Source organism: Alosa pseudoharengus, unplaced genomic scaffold, assembly GCF_046254945.1.
Source record: "Alosa pseudoharengus isolate Yale_2024_CS ecotype anadromous, Long Island Sound unplaced genomic scaffold, YU_APseudo_1.1 YU_APseudo_1.1_scf_23, whole genome shotgun sequence".
In the NCBI taxonomy this organism is placed as follows: domain Eukaryota; kingdom Metazoa; phylum Chordata; class Actinopteri; order Clupeiformes; family Clupeidae; genus Alosa; species Alosa pseudoharengus.
Window position 1 is genome coordinate 3253927 of NW_027468685.1, and position 23658 is coordinate 3277584.

General features: G+C 41.7%; 2 protein-coding genes and 1 long non-coding RNA gene across 3 annotated transcripts in view; 1 reads left to right on the top strand and 2 right to left on the bottom strand.

The window, feature by feature from the left end:
- sync (syncoilin, intermediate filament protein) overlaps positions 1-1072 on the bottom strand; it is a 9336-nt gene extending 8264 nt beyond the window's left edge. Inside the window, exon 1 of the mRNA XM_076301458.1 lies at positions 932-1072. The gene's annotated coding sequence lies outside the window, so the exon portion shown is untranslated. The remainder of the gene's footprint in view (positions 1-931) is intronic.
- A 6683-nt stretch (positions 1073-7755) lies between these two features.
- Positions 7756-9944, bottom strand: LOC143140046 (uncharacterized). Its single transcript, XM_076300876.1, has 2 exons — positions 9351-9944; positions 7756-9164 (listed from the first exon to the last, which is right to left on the bottom strand). The coding sequence occupies exons 1-2, from the start codon at positions 9538-9540 to the stop codon at positions 8209-8211; spliced, it is 1146 nt and encodes a 381-aa protein (XP_076156991.1). The 5' UTR covers positions 9541-9944; the 3' UTR covers positions 7756-8208.
- Positions 9945-18684: 8740 nt separating this feature from the next.
- Positions 18685-22094, top strand: LOC143140047 (uncharacterized). Its single transcript, XR_012990524.1, has 3 exons — positions 18685-18787; positions 20221-20481; positions 21689-22094. It is a non-coding gene; the product is annotated as an uncharacterized LOC143140047 (long non-coding RNA).
- Positions 22095-23658: the final 1564 nt, after the last annotated feature.

The window sequence follows — 23658 nt, forward strand, 5'->3', positions numbered from 1 at the left end:
ACACACACACACACGCACCTAACTTTTACCCAAACAACTGGCCATGCCACTAAACACACACACACACGCACACACAGAGGCCACATGCATCAGTACCCCTCACAAACAAGGCACATTTGACAGAACACTCACATGCAATAGTGCCGTTTAGCACACACACACACACACACACACACACACACACACACACGAACACACACACACACGAACACACACACACGAACACACACATGCAATACTACCATTTAGCACACGCATACTGTACACACACACACACACACGTGTCGTTCCTTAGTTCCAGAGATCAGAGCTACATGGCAGCAGGGGTTGAGTGACTCTCAGTGTGTGTGTGTGTGTGTGTGTGTGTGTGTGTGTGTGTGTGTGTGCCCCATCACAGCTGCAGTGTAACAGGAACCCCAGCAATTCCCATACACAAGCCGCCGACGTATGGCTACTGCAATCTAAACACTTCCATACACAAGCCCCCAACGTATGGCAACTGCAATCTAAACATTTCCATACACAAGCCCCCAACGTATGGCAACTGCAATCTAAACATTTCCATACACAAGTCTATGGCTACTGTAAGTCTGCTGTACCAACTCCGACATCTAACAAACTTAGTCAACGATCCTGAACATCGCTGATCGACACACGACTTATCCCTACTGTAACACACACCACACTCACCTGTCTAATACACACCACACTCACCTAGCTAACACACACCAACACATCACACTCATCTACCTAACACACACCCCACTCTCCTGGCTAACACACACCAACAGACACCACTATTCACCCAGTTAATACACGCCAACACTCACCAAAGCTCTGACACACACCATCACACTCCAAAACTTAATACACACAACAGAGCTCCGACACACACACACACACACACACACACACACACACCACCACTCACCGAGCTACAGAGCTCCAAAGTCTGTGTCTGAGGCTCTTGGAATAATCTCCATCTGAAGAACACAATGGGATTCACACAGGGACAGGATGAGGGAGAGAGAGAGAGAGGGAGAGAGAGGAAGAGGGAGAGAGAGAGAGAGAGAGAGAGAGAGAGTGTGAGGGGAAGAGAGAGAGAGGGAAAGAGAGAGTGCAAGGGGAAGAGAGAGAGAGAGAAGGTGGGGAGTGAAAGGGGGAGGAGAGAATGTCTGCGGGAGAGGGATAGAGCGAGAGAGGGATAGATAGAGACAGAGAGAGAGTTTGAAAAAGAGAGGGACGGAGAAACAGGACGTGTGTCCTCTGCTGCTGTGCTGTGCTGGTCTCCGGGGCAACCGCAGATCTGTTTACGTTTATTAATAACAAGAGGTGGTGGGGGGGCGGGTGTTGAAACATGAGAGCTCAGGGGGTCCTGGACTTCATTAAACTGGGACAGGGTATGGCACGCACACTGTACCAATGAACCAATCAGAGACACGGGACAGGACAGTCATGTTCATGTTAACCAATAGCAAGCAGGTAGGCAGACTAATAGGCAACAACAACCAATGAAATGAGAGGGGAGGGGTTCATAAAGAAATGTCATCCTACCAGACTCCACAGTATCCAATGAGTCCCAAAGGAGGAGTGTGATGTCCTGCGTTGGACACCATCTCTCCTGCGCCAAACCAGCTGACCTATATTTCAGCTGGGCCACGGGCCTGGACACTCACACTCTCTCAGGATCCCAGGGGAGGAGAGAGGGACATACTGACAGAGAAGGAGAGAGAGAGAGAGAAGGAAGGAGAGAGAGAGAGAGAAGGAAGGAGAGAGAGAGAAGGGCTGGAGAGAGAGAGAGAAGGAAGGAGAGAGAGAGAGAAGGGCTGGAGAGAGAGAGAGAAAGAAGGAGAGAGAGAGAGAAGGAAGAGAGAGAGAGAGAGAGAAGGAAGGAGAGAGAGAGAAGGAAGAGAGAGAGAGAGAAGGAAGGAGAGAGAGAGAGAAGGGCTGGAGAGAGAGAGAAGGAAGGAGAGAGAGAGAGAGAAGGAAGGAGAGAGAGAGAGAAGGGCTGGAGAGAGAGAGAGAAGGAAGGAGAGAGAGAGAAGGAAGAGAGAGAGAGAGAGAGAGAGAAGGAAGGAGAGAGAGAGAAGGAAGAGAGAGAGAGAGAAGGGCTGGAGAGAGACACTGACAGACTAAGAGAAGCCACAGCCCTTCATAGGACTTCGAATACACAGCTGTAGAATCCTGACCTGTGTGTGTGCGTGTGTGTGTGATTTGTGGACAAAAGTTGGACTGTTGTAGAGTCCTTGTGTGTGTGTGTGTGTGTGTGTGAAGTTGGACTGTTGTAGAGTCCTAGTGTGTGTGTGTGTGTGTGTGTGTGTGTGTGTGTCTGTGTGTCTGTGTGAGGTTAAACTGTTGCAAAGTCCTTGTGTGTTTGTGTTTGTCTATGTGCTGCGGGACCAACTGCTCTGGATTCCTGGAGAGTGTGCTCGTTATCGAGGCTTTAAATAGACTTGGCCTTCATCTGGCCCCCATCTGCCCTCTGCATCAGGGAGAAGGAGCAGAAGCCTCAGCCCTGAGCTAGCTCAGGTGCTAACTACCTTATATAACACACAGGAATGCCTCAGCTAGCTCAGGTGCTAACTACCTTATATAACACACAGGAATGCCTCAGCTAGCTCAGGTGCTAACTACCTTATATAACACACAGGAATGCCTCAGCTAGCCCAGGTGCTACCTTATATAACACACAGGAATGCCTCAGCCCTGAGCTAACCCAGGTGCTAACTACCTTATAACACACAGGAATGCCTCAGCCCTGAGCTAGCTGATACAGGGACAAGCTCAGGTGCTAACTACCTTATAACACACAGGAATGCCTCAGCCCTGAGCTAGCTGATACAGGGACAAGCTCAGGTGCTAACTACCTTATAACACACAGGAATGCCTCAGCCCTGAGCTAGCTGATACAGGGACAAGCTCAGGTGCTAACTACCTTATAACACACATGAATGCCTCAGCCCTGAGCTAGCTGATATAGGGACAAGCTCAGGTAGCCTACTAACTACCTTAGGCTATATATCAGACTTGTGCTAGCTACAGGAACTAGCTCAGGTGCTAACTACCTTAGGGTATGTAACTTACAGGTATGCTTCAGACTTGCCCTCACTGATATGGGGACTAGCTCATGGGCTAACTAACTTATATATCAATAAAGTTTCAGACTTGCACTAGCCTAGATACAATTGAGCTCAACATTTAACATCAATGTAAGATGTTGAGCCTTGTCTCAAATGCCTTAATTTACACTCCCAAGAATAGCTTGTCTCAGCCCAATAAAGTCCAATTCACGTTCAACTTTAGTCCAACTCAACACACTTAAGATTTGCCACTATTCTTTTGCTTCTAAATGGGTTTTAGGAGGAACAGGTCAGAATTCAGTAGACCTTATATAAGCTTTTTTCTATTTATTTATTTTATTTCTGACTTATGTGCAGCAATATTTTCCTCTGGGGTGTACCTTATGCACAAGAATGCTGAATGTGGCAGCAGAAACCGTAGGCCTACTTCAGTAATCAGCCTGAACAATCCTCAGAGTCGGATCCATAAACACACAGATCCATAAACATAGCCTACATGAGGTTATTTCAGGAATTCAGGAAGTCACTTCATGGGAGACAGATTAACTCAAGAGCAGTGGAGGAAAATGGCTAGTCACACCAAAGTTAAGCAAACACGAGGCAAAGAAAACAAATATCACAGAGTAAATACTGCAGCGAACATGACACAGCTGAGAACTATGTACTGTAGTACTACTGTTACTAAAAAAACAAAAGGGAGAAATGTCACCATCTAGTGGAGAGAACACAAAACTGCCCAGCATCCTAAAAATGAAATTACAATAGTGTGTTGTTTATATGGTTATATAGTTCTGTCAGTTAGTGACACTTTAATACTCTAATACTCTGTTTAACGTAAGTACTTCTTTAAAGAGAAGATAGATTTAAAGAGAAAGAGAAGATAAAAATACCCTCACTTCTTTCTTCGAGTCTTTCTGGTAAAACTCTCACCTAAGTTATCTATTACACAGAGGAGCGAATAGGAACAACAGCAGCATAATGCTCAGTGAGTTTGTAACAACTTTTTCCTCTGTCGCACACACGCTATTTGTTTATCCAGCACCAGCTTTGGAAATAACGATGTCTACAGACAAGAGTATGTTGCATGATTTTATGAAAGTATGTATTGCGACATCAGAAGCAAGTCATTTGTATTTTCTTATGTCTCATCCATCTCATCCATGTCCAGTTCCATCTAACTAGATCCGCTATACCCGATCTGGCAAACTTGCATAGTGAGGTTATAGCCGATAAAGGGTCGCGAAGCGAATGCAGAAGTTCACCCTGTTACGGGTTAATGGACCACTGAAACTATTTAGGAAACATTATTTTAAGGTACAAAAAATTCCCTTGGTGTTGCTTTAAAATCGAAACCTGGCTCCCACTTCCCCTCCAAGCTCTAACACAGCCACAGCCCTCAATCACAGCCCTCAGCCACAGCCCTCAGCTCCAGCCCTCCTCACAGCCCTCATTCACAGCCCTCAGCTCCAGCCCTCCTCACAGCCCTCAGCTCCAGCCTACAGCACCAGCCCTCAGCTCCAGCCTTCAACTCTAGCCCCCTCCTCACTGCAAGAGCGACGCCCTCAAAGTTAGCACGTTATTTGGCTCTTCTTAACTCACACTTATCAGGACAAACAGCACCATGGCAGATGCCCAGTAAGTTTTTAGCATCTTTTTCAAATTCTCCCTCCTATCTTTAATCGTACCATACAGTATCTTGATGTGCTTCAGCTGTTCTGACTGTCTGTGTTGAACTTCACCAGGGTGCGACTGGTTTCAGTCATGCCATTTGTTTTTTTATTAAGCTTCATGTTGTGTGGGCAGCCGTGGCCCACTGGTTAGCACTCTGGACTTGTAACCGGAGGGTTGCCGGTTCGAGCCCAGACCAGTGGGCCGCGGCTGAAGTGCCCTTGAGCAAGGCACCTAACCCCTCACTGCTCCCCGAGCGCCGCCGTTGAAGCAGGCAGCTCACTGCGCCGGGATTAGTGTGTGCTTCACCTCACTGTGTTTCACTAATTCACCGATTGGGTTAAATGCAGAGACCAAATTTCCCTCACGGGATCAAAAAAGTATATATACTTATACTTGTTTTTATGCAAAGAATTCTCAAGAAAACAACCAAAACAAACACTTAATAGTCACAAGGAAGACTTGAGGGAAGATGACTTGAAGAAGTTCAAATGGCCACGTAACATCGATCATTGATTGAAGTAGGTGAAGTAGCATTCAGATTTCTCCATTTAAATGTTAAAGCCATTTAATGGATTTGAGTTGTGGGGCAATTCCATGGAAAACTCTGTTTTTTGTAACATCCATAACGCCAATGAAATGTGATTGTATGGTATGATGTAAATGATTACATGAAATTTGAGCATTTGCTATTTCTGGCTGAAGAATGTACTTGAGAAAAAATGCACAAAAAATGAATTATCATTCACATCATACAAATGCCAAAGCATTTCACTAGAGTTATGGATGTGACAAAAAGTCCATTTTCCGTGGAATTGCCCTGTGTGAAACCTTACTACAATCTAACAAGATAATTTTGCTTAACAAAAAGGCACAGTTCTGAAGTCATACACACAGGCATTTGGCCAAGTGAAAACAAGTTACATGTTCTATATGTCAGAATGTATCTCAATTGGTGATATTGGTGGCAGAAAAGGAAACCACACTCATAGGCTGGTGCCTAAAGAGTGATGTATAGAGTTGCTGATAATGGTCAGATCTGAAACACTAGGCAGAGTGTCAATTAAATGTTTATAGCAGGTTAATAGATGATAATCCCTAGACATTTACCCCTTTTAACATCATTTTGTTTATCTATTAAACCATTTGAATGGAAATGAGCACGTGTCTGTGTTTTGCAGCTTAATGAGTCAGTACTTGGTAAATAAACCAGGGGGTCAGGACTTGTATATCTACAGTATAGCTTCAGCCAGTTAGCATCCACCATCTTTAAAATGGAGCCCTGCCCAGTCACATTGGGGCGAATTAACTAGCATCAGCCATTTAAAATATCAGTCATCCTCTCTCTCTCTCTCCAGTTCTATATGAAGCAAACATATCCCCTTATAAAATGACAAAACTTTGTTTTTTCTATATTTTCTTTAATCAATATGTTATGGTCTTACAAACACTGAATATGTATTCAATGTTTGTCTTTCACATATCCTCAAGCATCCAACTTATATTGGCCACCCCTGTCTATTTCAGAGATTCAAAGGTGAATGCAGATGTGACGTCATCATCCTAGCAACTGGACGGTCTCACATTTTTCCAAGTGGAGAGGTTCAACTCCGCATTCCGTAATGGGTCATCATCAAAATCATCATCAAACAAAACATTTCACCGTCTCATACCTCGGCATTTTAAATCAGAATCTCAAAAGCAGTCGGCTACATCAAGTCGAATCCCCCTAATGTGTTTCTTTTGTGTTTTGCTATGTCTTCCTATGATCAGCAGAAGTTTAAACACCGAATGCGCTCGGGGTTGGCTGTAGAATACTTCTGTTTGCTGACGAAACGTCAAGTTCCAACTGCGCATCATGAGATAGCTTATAGCCTACTCCTATCTTGAGTTGTTTTTTCACTCACGGGATCAAAAGACTATATATACAATGTTTACATCGCAAAATCTACACTCATCACAGAGCATCCAAGTCCTGCGCCAATGTCTGAGGTGCTGTGAAATGTCTGCATGCATCGCAGACTTTGGCAACAGGTCACAGATTATGTCTGTATGTTATGGCCTTTATGCCTCATGAGATGCCATATCATTCAGATATCAGATGGCCATGATATGACCCCCCCCCCCATCTAGTGCAGACCTTGATAGCCTTGCCCAGAGCCATATAAAGATAACAACCATAGACTTTATAATAAACTGCAAGTATAAACACATGTGTTCGCCCCCCCCCCCCTTTGTAGTTCCTTTGTTACTAATTTTAAAGGAATATTTTTGTCTAACAACCTATTTTTGGACTGCTTGTCTGTCTGTCTTAGTTATTGTTGTTTATTGTAGCGCATGTCTGTGTCTGCTTGTCTGATTGCTTTAGCCCTTATTGTTCTGTATTTGTTTTTTGTGTATTTTGCCTGACCCCTTTCCCCTTTGCCTTTAATGTTTTAGTCCATGTGCTGGTAGTCCTCTTCCATCCGAAGGACCACAATGGAAACAAGCCTTTGGGCTTTATTGTGTTTTTATATCTTTTTGAACACTTGATGTTGTTCAATAAAAGTTTCAATCAATCAATCAATCAATCTCCAAGTCATTTGGAAACAAAATGATGTGAATCCGTGCAGATCAGAGTAAGACCAAAATATGACTGAGAAGCACAGAGTAGCCTTTTGGGACAGCTTTGCCACGTCAAAGTAGGCTAAATTACTCGTTTTTACCTTTTACCATCTTACGGAGAGAAAGCCTAGGGTTAGTAACTGACTTGTAGACTGAATCTCAATTTCTCCCCTAAACCCTAAGCCCTTAACTGTAAGTGATCAAGTGTGCGAAGGTGTAAGGGTCCAAAACGCTAATTAGGAATGGGACAGCACCTGCAACATATTAAAATGACAACACAAAAACGTTTCCGTTTTATGGCAGTTGTTTGTAAATTGGAAGTTTTTTCAGTGAGTGTTTCACGTCACAACACTTTGAGTCAAGTGTTCACATACGCCGAATTGGGGAAAGGGCTCAGAAAGGGTGCAAGCGAGCCCTCAAGCACGTCACAATTTCGTAGTGGGACAGCCCTATGCCCTCAAGAAGTTCGCAGGAACGCGCATCAAAGTATGTGAGTGCGTAAGGAGAGATATTGGGATTGGATCAGCTGAACACACTTTCTCCACACAAGATGGCAGCGACCAGAAGAGCAATAATGCACTGACTGTAGTCCTTTTTTACACAAAAGGTAAACAGTTTATTCTTTTTGTGTTTAGTTGTATAATAAGAGCACAGTTTTTACAGTATAGCTATCCATGTGAGTTCACTTTTGGCTCCTTAGCAATCCTTTTGGTAACTATAACAAGCTATTTGACATCTTTAGAATACTAAACATATCGGAGGTGCCTAATTTTGAGTTACTCCAGTCTAGATTGTTTTACATTAATCACTCGTATTGTCTATCTAAAGCAAGGTGTCCGTTTTGAAACAGGAGATCTCAGAAGCTGAGGTGGCGGTAGCTGTGGATCCTCTGGTGCTTCTTGAGGTGGGTGGACTGTCGGAACTTTTTGCCACACTGCTGGCACCCGTACGGCCGCTCGCCGGTGTGCACGCGTTTGTGCTTGTGCAGGTCCCCTGCGTGGCTGAAGCGCCGGCCGCAGTGGCCACACGTGTACGGCTTCTCACCCGTGTGACAGCGCTGGTGGATGCGAAGGCCACTCAGCCGACTGAAGGTCTTGCCGCAGAGCAGGCAGCGGTGGCTCTCCTCTCGGCCAGAGAAACGCCGTTGCTGCTGCTGCTGTTGTTGCTGCTGTTGCTGCTGCTGCTGGGCCCGATTGAGGGGGAACGACTCCACAAAGGCATTGAGTGCGTCAGAATGGATGTAGTGTGGCACTTCTGAAGTATCAGAGCTGTGCTGCAGGAGATCTAACTCCTGGACATCGTTCTGTGCTGCGTTGGGGGCATAATCTGGGGTGGGTTCCTCGTGGTCGTAAAGCTGGTGTGGAGGCACGGGTTGCTGGGAGAGGGAATATTCCAGAAGGTCGGGCTCCGCTTTGATGATATTGATGTCGGCAGGCATCCCTTGCTGAGTGGGTGAGGTGGAGTTAGCCAGGGATGAGCGTCCATTGGGGAACACTAGGCCTACACTTTCAGCATGTGCTGAGATTTCCTTCAAGTTCTCAGACTGTGAGTGAGCAGAGCTGTCACTTTCTGTGTCCGCCACGGTGACACTTGAAGGAGCCACTTCACTGTAGTGTGTAAACACCTGCTCAACGCTGACGGTGGATTCTACCTTTAACTCCAGATGATGTTTCACTTCATCTGCAGAAGTCGCTCTGGACTCCAGCTCTGGCTTGCCCGATGCCTCAGAGGACGGTAGTTGGTTACATGAGCATTTGGACTGCTCTGATTGGCTAGCCTGCAGTGGAGCATATGTTCTGGACACCCGTGACACTAGAGAAAACACATAGAGAACCTTAGAAGACTAAATATATTGTTGTCAGGTTTTGGCACATTGTGGGCAGCTGCATAATTCCAGCTACACTGAATGATATCCATTATTAGACTATCTAATACATGCCAGAGGGTAATGTAGGCTAGACCTATAATTGTAATGACAATAATAGCAACAAAACTCACATTCTCGATCAAACCATTGTTGTAGTTTCTCGAGTTTCTTCCGAAGTCTCTCGTTCTCCCTCTGAGTTCGAGCGGTTTTTTCTTGGTACTCCGACACCGTATCCTTTACCACCGCCAGCACCTCGTGGACTGCTGCGGTCAGCAGTTTAGAAACCCGTGCATTCAATCTTTCAGCCTTGGACATTTTCATGAGTCGGGAGCAGTAGGAAACGATAGGCTACAAGACAATTGATCACTCAACTTTTCTAATTTGTTGTCTGGAGGAGTTTCACTGTTGTTCACGAGTTTCAGAACAGACACAAATGACATAAAATTACTGATTGTGATGGTTGCGGTGGGCTTATTTTAATTTAAATCCTCTAGCAGTAACACTTCCAACATCAAAGCGAAATTGACTCCCTTCGCCATCATCTGATGTCAAACAGGTCCTAAACGCCGTAGTCTACAATTCCGGAAGGAGTTGAATGACTTAAAAGATAACTTTTTAAAAATGGTTTCAATTTATATTCCAAAATGTTAATTTCAGGCAGGCATGAGGAAACGAGTGAAAATCGAAATATTCCTGAGCCCTGCACTCGCTTCTCTTGAAAAAGCTATAAGGCTACTTCCGGGTCTTACACGTCAAAATAAGGGCCTAGCAACGATGAGATGCAGTAACGATGGCTGTTTCTCAAAGTCAAGGGTTCGTGCTTGGTAGAACCAGAGCCATATAAAGGTAGAGTTGCGACAACTCCATTGACGCTAATGTTCCATTTTTTTTTCCAACAATGGCGGCTAATGGAAGCCTCAAATAGTTCCTGAAAGTTAACAATTTATAATAGCAGCAGTGCAGTTACAGACTGTTTGTAGCCAACATTTCAGACTCAGATTTACATTATTGGCTCATCCGAATAATAATAATAATAATAATAATAATAATAATAATCATAATAATAATAAATAATAATAACAGTAACAACAGTAATAGCAAAGAGTATAGAAGTAACAAGAGGCGAAACTCTGTTGCAGTTTTGACAACAATCGCTAGTTGGCGCTGCTGTCGCGCTTTCGCCATTTTGGACTGATCATGCCACTATGGCCCTTGACTACAATCAGAACATGCCAACGTAAACCAGCAAGATTGGTCACTATATCAAAGAGTAACAAGAGGCGAAACTCAATAGAACGTCCCATTGCAACAAACACACCCATAACCGAGCTGCAGCTCCGCCATCTTGGACTGAACGCAACACAACTGTCATATAACCAGAGCCCGTCCCTTATTAGACATTCTCTGCATATAACTTAAAGATATCGGTCCAGATTTAAAAGTTTCTTACAGTATAAAAAAAATATATATCTAACCTTTTCTTATACCCTGAATTCCCCAACTGTCATAAATCGTGTTGAGAAATGCAAAATATGATGAGTAAGGCTATACATTTATTCATAATAATTTAGCTTCCAACAAATTTGACAGATGGAAAATAGGCACCCACCAGCCCAGCATTAAACTCTGAGCGTGGTAAACAAAATCGGATATTTCAGGCAGTAAAAGCCCCGGTAAGAACCAAACCAGATTTGGTTTAAATCTACACACCTATGGCTACTGAAAAATGTAAGGTTCATTTATCAAATGTTATTTTGAGGTATTAAAAAACATCGTTGTTTTAGAATTTTCGAACGAAAGGGGTGGTAATTGGTGCTTTGATTTACGAAGCTGAGCAGGGGCACTGATTGTAAAGTAGCCAACAGTTAAGAAAATGGATCGATTTCTAAGAGAAATGAAGTTGGTAGGCTATGTAAGATTAGCCTATTTACCTTTTCATCCAACTGTATGTCCCTCGTCGTGAAATTATTGAATTATCGTTTTGCCGCTTGCTGATCGCCATGTATGCTAGTTAGTTAGCTTCCTCTCTAGTCATTCCAGTTGACAGGCTGGCTAACGTAGCTTGAGCTAAGTGATGGCCATCTATTTTGTTTCCAGTTTAAACATAGGCCTACTGTATTTTCAAGTAGACTTACAGTTCGGAGGAAACAGTGATGGAAAGTAAACTTTCTGTTATGTTGTAGATTAAAAATCCATTGTAAAGTCTTTCTGTCAAACTTGTTGTAGATCTGCCCAGTGAATGGACATGATCTGTAGGTAGCCCATGTATTGTATGTAGCACTAGCCCTACATAGGCTAATATTATTGCCGTTTAATTTGAGCGGTGTGATATTCAAATATTTTTTTTCCTTATACATATGACCTGTAGTATTTAAAATTGAACTAGTGGTTCGAAATTGAGCACAATATAGTCAAAGAGTAAAGTAATAGTATTAATAACCTAATTATAATAATAAACTATTTATGTATCGACTATGACAGCTTTTCTGCTGCTCAGTTTTTATCAGTTCCTTATCAAATAAATGAAAAGAGGCTAAAGCCCAATAAATGTGCCACACATAATAACCTAATATAAGAAGATAACCCTTGCCTATACCATTTCAATTAGGCAGCACTAGGCAACACCACGAACGAGCTGTCATGAAGTTTTTGCGTTTGTAGCCTACAACTTTTATGACGTGACGTGTCTTGGGCATTTAGCTTTACCATCATGTCAACATAGTTGTAACATTATGCGCAATGCTCATCTAGGCTATGGATTTAAGTGGTTTCATTTTAAAAAGGGCAGCAAAAGTGGGATAAAGTGCAACTGCTTCCCCAAAACAATTCCTCCATAACTGTGGATTTAATCGTTTGATATGTGGATAACTTTCAGTGGACTAAACACATAAAAGGTAAGATTTTGTTATCACAAAGCTAGCTGGTTCGTTAAAATGTAATATGGCGAAGCATATTTACAGCCAACTTTGTACTTGCAACAGTGAAACTGAGTTTGTTGTTAACATTGTTGGTAACGTAAACGTTTCTTCAGTTAGGAGCAGGACTGTTTTCTTTTTATTTTGCATTCATTTTCTTTGGCAAAAGCTAGCCTAATATGCATGAGAGAACCTAGATTTAAGGGAGCTGCAGCTGTTAGGATCAGCACGGTCATATTAACACAGGAGGGCACACTAGCCCAGTGATGGCTATCCCAGTGATGAGGGATCGTGTAAAATCCCCATCCCCAGAAAGTTTCAAACCAAGCTTGCGCTGATGATGCATGATCACTGATCAAACTGCTATTTTCTGACACGATGCACACCATTCCCAGGTGCTCACCTGTCTGAATCTCAAGCTCTTTAGCCTATCATCTTAACCCGTTTAATCCCAATTTTTTCCCAGGCTTGAATATATCAAAATCATGTGTCTTGAGTAACCCTTTGAAGTAATCAATTACTATTTTTTCAAATTTTCCTGAAAAAGTGGGTGAAAAGGAGTCTTTTATGCTTGGTCACTATTGTGACCGTTGGGAAAAAACATAGTCCGATTTTAGGGATTTTTACACATTTCATTGTGCAATCATCTAATTTTCAGTAAATTCCAGTCAGAGATGATAAGGGGACATTGTCCCAGGTCTGTTCTTTACTTTTAATTTTGTATCACAATACAATACTCAACATTGCCTCTGCAATTCTCTATTATATTATAAGTGTGCTGATTTTTACATAGGAAAGGCATTATATCACACTATTATGACAACACCACCCTACAATACAACTACAGCAACCACAAATGTTACAAAAAGTGATGTTAGTTGTCTGTTTGTTTGTTTGTTTATTATTGTATTAATTAATTTTATAATTCATTATTTTGATTTATACAGATTGTCCTGCAAGTCTACTGCCATACTTCCAATGCCATTAATTGCCTTTCCATTGGTCTCCTTTGGTCAGTGGTATTGTTAAGGTCACTAAATGAAGTGAACCTATGTTACCTGGTCCCTATGCTCCAAAGGCCTTTTATTCATAAGGCCCTATGTTCCCAGTGTCCTATGTATCCTGGAGAATACAGGACACCTGTCCATGATCCCATCACATATAAACCTGAGGAGCATAGGAGCCTGCTCTGGCCTCAGTTATTGGTCTAATCTAGTGTCCGAGGGGTGTGATATCCACTATATTGCTAAATTTGATTAATTTTACCACTGAATTAAGTAAGGTTCTAAATGCATAATAGGAAACATTCTGTAATTTTGACATACAAAATAGTGTGAGAGCAGATTCTTGAGACACTTGATCTTTATTTTTGATCACATGAAGCTTTGCTTATGGTTTGTCTGACTGGTCCCTGTGGCAGAGGCCCTACATAAGTGGAGGGGTATTGTTGGGAAAAGGGGTGGGGAATAATTTTTCTGGTAAGGTTGTTCATATCTCCTGCAAGTCTCTGCATAAATTCAGCCAATATGCCTTCAACAGGCTGACTGGCAAGTTGATTATACCCCCCACCACCTTGTTTATATGTGACATTATGTAATACAATAGTCAATAATATGATGATTTACTGTTTTTGAGGTGTAAAATCTGGGCAGTCAGTTAGATATGATACAGTATGTGTAGGAAGTGACTGAAAGTGAAATTAAAATAAAGAACAGCATAGAAAATCAGCTATTACAATAATTATGTATAATAGTGTGGTACAGTATAATGGATTTTCTATGTAAAAATTGGCACACTTAGAATATAACAGAGAATTTTAGAGGCCATGTTGAGAAATGCCATGTGATACAAATTTAAAAGTAAAAAACAGACCTGGGACAATGTCCCCATATCATCTTTGAATGGAATTTAGTGGAAATTAGATGACTGAACAATGAAATGTGCGAAAATCCCTAAAATCGGACTATGTTGTTTCCCAACGGTCACAATTGTGACCGTCATCATGTTCACTCATGCTATGAGAACGCTGAACAAAGTTCATATATTTCAATTGCATCACTCCATACTAGACACCTTAAAGATACACCAAAAATCTTTGTCCTATGTTTACATAAACATACTTTTCTAAGCTTTAGTTTGGGAGCTTTTGGGTGGACATTTTCTGGTCAGGGTGCAACCAAAACATAAGCAGCTCTGGCCATGTGAGAAATTACACTACACATTTGGCACTGCACATATTTAACTGAGACCCTTTCAGGTTTCTATTTTTGGGAGAAATGTATTGATAATTCATCCAGTAACAGTTTTAAAGGCACAAGAGCCAGATTTTTTTGTACGGTCACTATTGTGACCGTTGGGATTAAACGGGTTAATGCTGTTCACAGCACGGTGAATGACAAACGATGACAAAATGCTGTTCATGTTTATGAGTTCATAGCCTGGTTATTTATCGAAGGACTTATGTCACGTTTTAGATTTTATTATGATCACTCGTATTACCATGGGGTTACTTAATAGGTAGGCCTAATGCTACGGTTAACTTAGAATGCCCACCATTACACTGGAGATGTTAAAAAACTTTTAAACTTTTTTTATTCTCCCGCGACGATAGGCTAGGCTTGGCTAGGTAATTCGCTCATTAGCTCAGATCAGTGACTACCAGAGGAAACGCGGGGTAGAACACTCAAACAAGTAATGTTAGACTAGCTGTGTTACAGTTTCTCGTTGCAAAATCAAAATTTCACAGGAGCTCCATGTGCTTTTGTAGGCTACACGCAGTCTCAAAAACACTGTTGACAGCTTTTCGAGTCACTGTACGAGGTCATTTATTTTATATAGCGATAATTTAGATACACTTATGGGGTGGGTGCAATTGCGTTTTCTAAAGAATCTCCCGTCTTGATTTTGTACAGAAATTAATATTAAGTGACACGTAAAAGGGCGGAAAAAAAGCTCACCTTATATAGCAGGCTAAGATATAAGGTCTGGAATTTAATTTAATATTGTTGTAATGGTAGGATAGCTACATAGTTTACACAATAATTACACTGTGTTATAAATATTGTATATCAATGCACTTATTGACCGTCAATTACCCAAAATTGTGGCTCTGTCTATCATTGTACAGTACTATTTAATGCATTCTAATCCATTGTCAATCACTTCCGGGAACTAGTTGAGGTTTACACAAACCACGTGACCAACGGAATTTTGAACACCCATTGTCGCAACTCTACCTTTATATGGCTCTGGGTAGAACCATAGACTGTAGACTGTTGGGTAGAACCATAGACAGTAAAAGAAACGAGCCCTGCCTTGTCAAATCCTTCAAAAACGAGGCAAGGTGCTTCCTCTTAATATTCGGAAAACACACAATGGAACGAACTAGCGAGTGTGCAGGAAGCTGCAGATATAAAACCATAATAAAAAAAAAAACCTTATGGTCAACTGAATAAAGCCTATAGCCTATTTTGCATCATATCTCCTGAATCAAACATATCAGAAAAAGTGATGTCTACTCCCTGGGATGATGATATTGAAAATACATATTTCAAATGCCAAATGGAACTTTTTCATTTGTATTTGATTGGGTTGAAGAAAATGGCGTATTTTGGTGATGTGATGACATCATAAAAGTGCAACTCGGGAGTGTGCGGCACTTCTCTCCTTTTGCAAATCATAAAAGTGCAAAACAAAGCTGTGACCGGTGCTGATTTAATAAAAACATTTCCCCACAGTTGTGATCAGAATATTGAGATTCAGGAAGATGATCCAGCAGTGTAAGATGAGTAACGTGTAGGTTGCTCTCACACACAATATTATTACACATCACACATACTGTAACCTGTTATTTGACTGAGGGGCCCCTTTCAGACATGAGGGGTGAATAACACAACCCATGGTATATGATTGAGGGACCCTTTTATGACATATCACACATGTGTCACCTATGTTATTTATTATTATTAATAATAATAATAATAATAATAATAATAATAACACATTTTATTTAGAGCGCCTTTCATGTCACCCAAGGTCACTTCACAAATAAACAAAAACAAAAAGGTTGTTAAAATTATAGTCATCTCAAAATAAATAAAAGTAAAAGTCAGTCAGTCAGTCAGTCAGTCCATAAGCCATCTTGAAGAGATATGTCTGTTTTTAAAGTCAGTAATTGAGTCACAGTGTCTGATGTAGTCTGGCAGTGAATTCCACAGCTTGGGGGCGATGTAGCTGATGGGAATTCATTCAGCTACCAGGAGTGAATAACATAACTTGTGTTATTCGACTGATATCAGATCATATTCTACTTAAAGCGATGGTTCGGAGTAATTTCACCCTAGGGTCCTTTGCACCATGACCCCGAGCCAAACACCCTCCCAGAACCTGTCTTCCCTTGGTCGAACCCTGGTCGAGTAGCGCTGTCAGAAACGAATGAGTTTCTGCAGTCGTAATGGTACAAACTTTTATCTCGTAAATTACCCCACTAATAATGCCCTGAATGGTACGAAACTTCTGCAGTATGTTCTTTACTCATAAAACCAGGCATTGAAAAGTTTGTAAATACACCAGGAGTTTATTTAAATAAGACTTGCCTGATGGATAGGGTGAAATTATTATTATTATTATTAAATAACATAGGTGACACTATGTGTGATATTAGGGTGAAATTACTCCGGACCATCAATTTAAACATGGAAGCCTCGGGGCCCCCTGAGTCCTTGGGACCCTAAGCCTGGTAGGCCCTAATGCATGAACATGACCCCTCATGTAATTTTTTCAATGAAGTCTGTCTCTACATCATGTCATAACTATTGTATTGTACTAGCGTATTCCTATTGTATTGTAGCGTATTCCTATTGTACACTCAAGTTTTTCGCCCTGCCGTTCTCTCTTATCGAGCAATGCGCCCAGGGCTGTGGCAAATAACGACCTAAAGTGTGGTCCAGCGCATGATCTAAAAATCGTTATCGTACACTATCTAAAAAGCATTGCGCCACTGACCAAGAAAAACCTGGTCTATAGCGAGAGGCGCATATGAAGCACAGCTGAAGACGCACGAGTCACGAGATGTGAGCAGCAACTCCTCTGCAGGTTAAATGTTTTATTCATTCGAACATTATTGGGGTGTTGCTTTTTGCAGGCTATGTTTTTGATTTCTAACCCATTGTCAGTCAATAGCGAAAGTAATTAACTGTGTATAGCTGATTTGTTGTTGTATAATTTGGAGACACACCCTGGCCAATAGGGATTGAGATGAATTATATTATATAGTTTGGAGACACCCCCTGGCCAATAGGGATTGAGATGAATTATATTATATAGATTGGAGACACCCTGGCCAATAGGGATTGAGATGAATTATATTATATAGATTGGAGACACCCTGGCCAATAGGGATTGAGATGGATGTAGTTCTGTGCAGGGCTACTTAGTGGGGGGGGGGGGGGGAGGATGTGGGTGTGTGTGTGGGGGGGGGGGTTAGAGGAAAGGATGGACAATCGTTCCATTTGGGTTTTTGTCATGCAGCCTGTTTTCATTCAGCTTCATGTCTGCGCAACATAAAGAATTCTCCAAAAAACAAAAAACCCTCACTGTTAATGTCACCAGTGACCATTTTGTTATATAGTGTGATCATATCTGTTAATGTCACCAGTGAGCATTTTGTTATATAGTGTGATCATATCTGTTAATGTCACCAGTGAGCATGGTTTTGTTATATAGTGTGATCATATCTGTTGATGTCAGTTAGTGCCTTTTAGTCTATTTTAATACTCTTTGTGAACCACGAGACTTTTTACGTACGTGTAAGCACATTGAGAGGAGCCAGACACTCATTTTTCGACCAACAGAAAACTGGTTATGGAACCGGTTCTGTTCAGAATTCTTAGAATCTTAGTGGACCAGCCTGCATTTCCACCAGTTTTGAATTAACTCAGGCTGTGTCATCGACAGAGGCTGTAGCTTGCATATCTCACCTGTCTAATGACACACTCACCTCAGGTTACAGGAAGAAAATAAACAAAAAATGGTGCCAGCTACGAACCAACTTTTCAGGTTCAAAGCCGAGAAGGTTGGTTGAAATATTCTGAATGGTTTAACATCTGAACCATGACAGAACCGAACAGTTCCCTGTTAGTGAAAAGGCACCGGGTTGTGTGAAGACACAGATCTGGGGAAGGACACAAGAACATTTCTGTGTTGCATTGAAAGCCAAGAGCCCACAATAGCCTCCATCATACTCAAATGGAAAAGATCTGAAACAACCAACAGTTGTCCTAGATCTGGCCTCCCAGTCAAACTGACAAAGGGGACAAAGGTCCTTGGTCAGGGAGGTAACCAAGGACCCAGTGGTCACTATGAGTGAGATCCAGAGTTCCTTTGTGAAGATGAGAGAAGCCCCCCCCCGACAGTCATCTGCCCTCAGCTCCAAACCTCTCCTCACTCCCAGAGCAACAAATGTCCTCAAACTCTTAAACTCTGAAAGTGAAAGCAGCAGAGATGGGTGTGACCCAGCGGTGTTCGTGCAAGTGTAAGCAGCCGATTGGTCAGCTGTAATGTACAGTATGTGTCGATGACGCATGTTGTGTAATACAACTCTTACTAGTAAAAGTCCCATCTATCAAGACAGACGGCAGCATGGCGAACGCACAGTAAGTTTTTAGCAACTTTGCTTGTTAGCAATTTCTCCTCCCTCTCTTTAAAGGGACACCAGGCAAGCCTGATGCTTTTTCTCTACGAAACTCCCCCTCGCTCGGTCTGAAGCTCTTTTCCTTTTCTTTGCGTCTTCCGTCAAGGGTTTTCGCTGCTTCTTCGCCGGCTCTGCCATTATACACACGTTTGCAACAATCTCTAGCGTTTCATTAGCCTGCCTCTGTGCTGTAAACTGATCCTGCTTCGGTCGGCGGGTAGGATACACCGAACTTGCAAGTGGGATATTCTTCCTACAGGCAGTAGGGGCGGGCGAGAGAGCCTTCATTCGTCCCGTAATGAGTCATTTAATCATATACCGACTTAGGAAGATGATTAATTAACACGAAAACGTTGCTTGGTGTCCCTTTAACCGTACTGTTCTCTGCATTCTGCTGCCGGAATGTTAGTGCTGCACTTCACCAGGGTGCGACTGGTTTATGTCATGCTGCTCGTTTTCATTCAGCTTTATGTCTTATCAGCATGTAAAGAATTATCAAGAAAACAACAACAACAACAAAAAAGTACAAAATAATCACAAATTGTAATAATGAGTTAAAAATTAAAATGCACTTCTTGGACTCTTTCGGAGAGTTTGAGTCTGTGCATGGAATGTAGCCTATTTTAAAACCTTAATACCTCAGATACTTTTTTTTTTAGAAAAGAATTGCGAGGAGCCAGATACTCAGTGGGTGATTTTCGACCAACAGAATTCTCTTGAACCTCGATCCAGTGAACCAGCCTGCATTTCAAGTTTTTAATTAAGCTAGGACGCGTTATCAACAATGGGTGCAGCGTGCATAACTAAACCTGTCGAATGACACACCAACTTCAGCTCACAGGGGAATGCCGAAGAAAATGCCGATGCTATTTGAACTCATTTGAAGGCAGTTGTATTCACCCTGGGTGTAAATAGTCAATTTGAGTATCTAAATAGTCCATTTGACTATCTACACCTGGGTGAATACAGCACAGCATGGCACAGCAAGGCACCCAGGTGTCTGGAATTTTTGTTTTTCAAGTTCCAAACCAATTTATCTTGGGTGGAAATGCTCCGAATGGTTTAACATCTAGAGCGTGAACCAGGACGAAGCCGGTTCTCCAGGACGAAGCCGGTTGGTGGAAAAGGCACACCAACATCAGTTCACAGGGGTAAAGAAAATGCCAATGCTATTTGCACTCAGGCATAAATAGGCAACAGTGGTGTTCACACTGGGTGTAAATAGTCAAGTTGAGTATCTAAATAGTCCATTTGAGTATCTAAATAGTCCATTTGAGTATCTAAAAAAGGCCTAACAAAGATGAAACTGACCGGAGCTACAGGTCGGCGGGGCTAGGCTACCTACAGTATCATTTGCAACATGAACTGAAAATCTAATCTGATTTCTTTGAACAGGGAAACCGAGATTGCACGGCAATTTATGCGAGCACTGGACGACTTGACTGATGAAGAAGTGAAGAAGTTCAAATGGTACCTGAGGAACTACGGCGAAATTCCTAAATCCAAGCTGAGCCCAGCAGATCGGTCTGGAATAGTGGATCTGTTGATGGAGTATTTCCCCGATGACTTCCTGTCTAAAAGCATAAACGTTTTCATGGAGATGGGAAGGAATGACTTGGGCCGATCATTGAACAGATAACATCGCTTTCATGTGAAGTAGGTGAATTCAGATTTCTTAATTTGAATGTTCAAGCAATTCAATGGATTTCAGTTGTGTGAATACTAACAACAATCTGACAAGATAATTTGGCTTAACAAAAAAACATAGTTCTGAAGTTATAGGCCAACACACAGGCAATAAAACACTTGCAATAAAACCTGCTCTGAAAGTAACTATATGCCAGAATGTATTTCAATATTGCTATTGGTGGCAGAAAAGGAAACCACATCCATAGGCTGATGCCCAAAGAGTGATGTATTAAAACAGTGTACAAGGTCTTAAATGGATTAGTTGGTGATACTGATCAGATCTAAAACACTAGGCCAATTGTCCGCTAGCTGCCCATTCTGTAAAAAAAACCTGGTCTCTGTATGCAGTCAAGGCGCCTAAAACTGGAAACTAACAAAGTAGGGGCAGCCAGTCCCCAAACAAAAAACGCTGCATGTCATTTCTCTAGAAATACTAAAGGTAGCGGTGAGCTACCTCTCTGATGGGTTTCGTTTGGTCCTTCGTTAAAATATAATCTACGTTTTTTTGCACAAACGTGTCTGCTAATGAACGAAACATCAACACAAACAAATGCAATTTACTGTGAAATCCCTGAATGCCCCTTTAATGATAGTCAGTAATCCCTGATTGTCCCTTTAATGATAGTTAGTACTCCCTCATTTCCTCTTTAATGATAGTACTCCCTGATTGCCCCTTTAATGATAGTCAGTACTCAGTAAATAAACCAGGGGCTCAGGATTTGGAGCGTTAGCTTCAGCCAATTAGCATCCTCCATTTTTCAAATGGTGTCCCAAAGTGCTGACTTCTGCCCATATTTTTACATACAATCACTGGTTGACTGGTTGTGGATTGATTGATCATTTACTGCTGGGAGAATCAGCCCGTCCACATGGACAGCATCATTTGTGACCATCAGTAATGTGACACCCAATTACTGCGGCTAGTTTGTGAAAATGAAGACTAGCATCAGCCATTGAAAACTACTATCAGCCACCCCCCCCCCCCCCTCTCCTCCATGAAACAAACCTATCCCCATATAAAGTGACAAAACATGGGTTTTCACTATTTACTCAAGGGTTTCTCTACTCAATGTTTAAAAACAGTGGTCTTACAAACAATGAATATGTTGTCAATGCGATTCTTTCACATACCGTCAAGCATCCAACTTACTGGCCACCCCTGTCTATTTCACAGAGTCAGAGAATAATGCAGATGTGACCATCATCCTAGCAACTGGACAGTCTCACCTTGTTCCAACTGGAGAGGTTCAACTCTGCACTTCATCATCACACAAAACATCTCACACTCTCTGCTATTAAAATACCTGGGCATTTTAAATCTAAATCTGGATGCTTCTGCCAAGACACTACAAGTGGGTCATCATGACAGGATCATTCTGCTGGTCAATGATCCAAAACGTATGTCCAGATCAATAGAAAATAGTGATCACAAAATCAAGTTTCTGCAATCTCAGTTCCCTGTTCTGAACTCAATAGAAAACCATGTGAGATCTAAGAGAACAATGCACAAGAGAAAACCTAGGTATCCAGAGATATTCTTTACAAATAATTAAATAAAGGGATGCCACTAATGATGAGAATGCATGTTTTTATTTTATTATTCTTCTGAGAATGAATGTGCTCCTCTTCAAGGCTGGATGGATTTTCCTTATTATTTACGCTGTGAATCTAAGATAAGATGTCATCCTATTAGAGTATTATTTACCCGGTTTCCATATGGTCTATGGAGTTAAATATTTCTCAACCAAATCTCAAAGAAGAAGGCTTAACTCTAGTATAAGTATATATACTCTTTTGATCCGTGAATTAGTGAAACACACTCAGCGCACAGTGAACACACAGTGAGGTGAAGCACACACTAATCCCGGCGCAGTGAGCTGCCTGCAACAACAGGGGTGAGGTGCCTTGCTCAAGGGCACAGTGAGCTGCACAGTGTTCAGCCATGCCTACTGGTCAGGGTTCGAACCGGCAACCCTCCGGTTACAAGTCTGAAGCGCTAACCAGTAGGCCACGGCCGCCCCCTAAAGTTCCTATCAGTAGAGGAGTGTATCTAGCGAGGAGAAAGCCCATACAAGTTGATTACCAAGTGCGGTGAAAACCAATGGATGCAAAAGGAGGGGTGTTCAGTACTCGGCTTTAACAGACTTTCTCCTTGTAAGATGGTAATGACTGGAGGAGTGGTAAGGTAATGCACTAACTGCAGTCATATCATACTCTTCTCTACGCTACGTTTAACATCAGGGACCCTCTCCACTGTAGCACAAATATATAGTGATATTTTGAAAAATATCACCATATAGTCAAAATATCACTAGGCTTAAAGGACTGATTAACTTTGAGCCAAATTAGTTATATGACTATTTTTATTTTCTGGTGTTAACTCAAAGCTGCACCGATTAATGTCATTTTGGACCCAAAGTTAAATTTAAACTCAAATCATCCAAAACTAGAGCTTCGGTTGAAAAATAGCAAACCTCTCCTCTAAGTACAAGAAAAGTAGTTCTGGAATGATAACAGAGTGGGGAGCTGTTCACCATCTGTTCAACATCCAGAGCAGCTCAGTGAATCTGTCACCCCAAAGCAAACCTTTTCAAACTGGCTACAGCTACAGGGTAAAATCCCATTATGGCTTACTGGTGTTTACAAATACACAACAAGTATACAAATACACAACAAGTATACCCGGTGGAGACTGAGAGACAGATGAGTTAATCATTATCAGATCTATAGTTATAATGTAGTTATAGTTAGTTATAATGGGTTAGATTAATATCAGATCTATAGTTATAATGGGTTAAATTAATATCAGATCTATAATTATAATGGGTTAGATTAATATCAGATCTATAGTTATAATGGGTTAAATTAATATCAGATCTAAGATAACGAGCATATCAGATTGTCTCCCAAGAAGCAGCTGTCTGAAAGCCAGTGGCAAAGTTCTCATACTGTAAAACTAATTTCAGACACACACACACACACACACACACACACACGCTCTCAGTAACAAGAGCTAGAGCTAACTGATTAGGCAGTTTTTACAAACTTATTTTTAAAAGCAAACTCCTCTCTGCCTCTCTCTCACTCTCTCACTCACTCACTCACACACACACACACACACACACACACACACACACACACACA

Coding starts and splice junctions, on each gene's coding strand:
- LOC143140046 (XM_076300876.1), bottom strand. CDS start 9,540: ATGAAAATGTCCAAGGCTGAAAGATTGAATGCACGGGTTTCTAAACTG. Junction 9,165..9,350: donor ACAATGGTTTGATCGAGAAT/GTGAGTTTTGTT, acceptor TGTTTTCTCTAG/TGTCACGGGTGTCCAGAACA.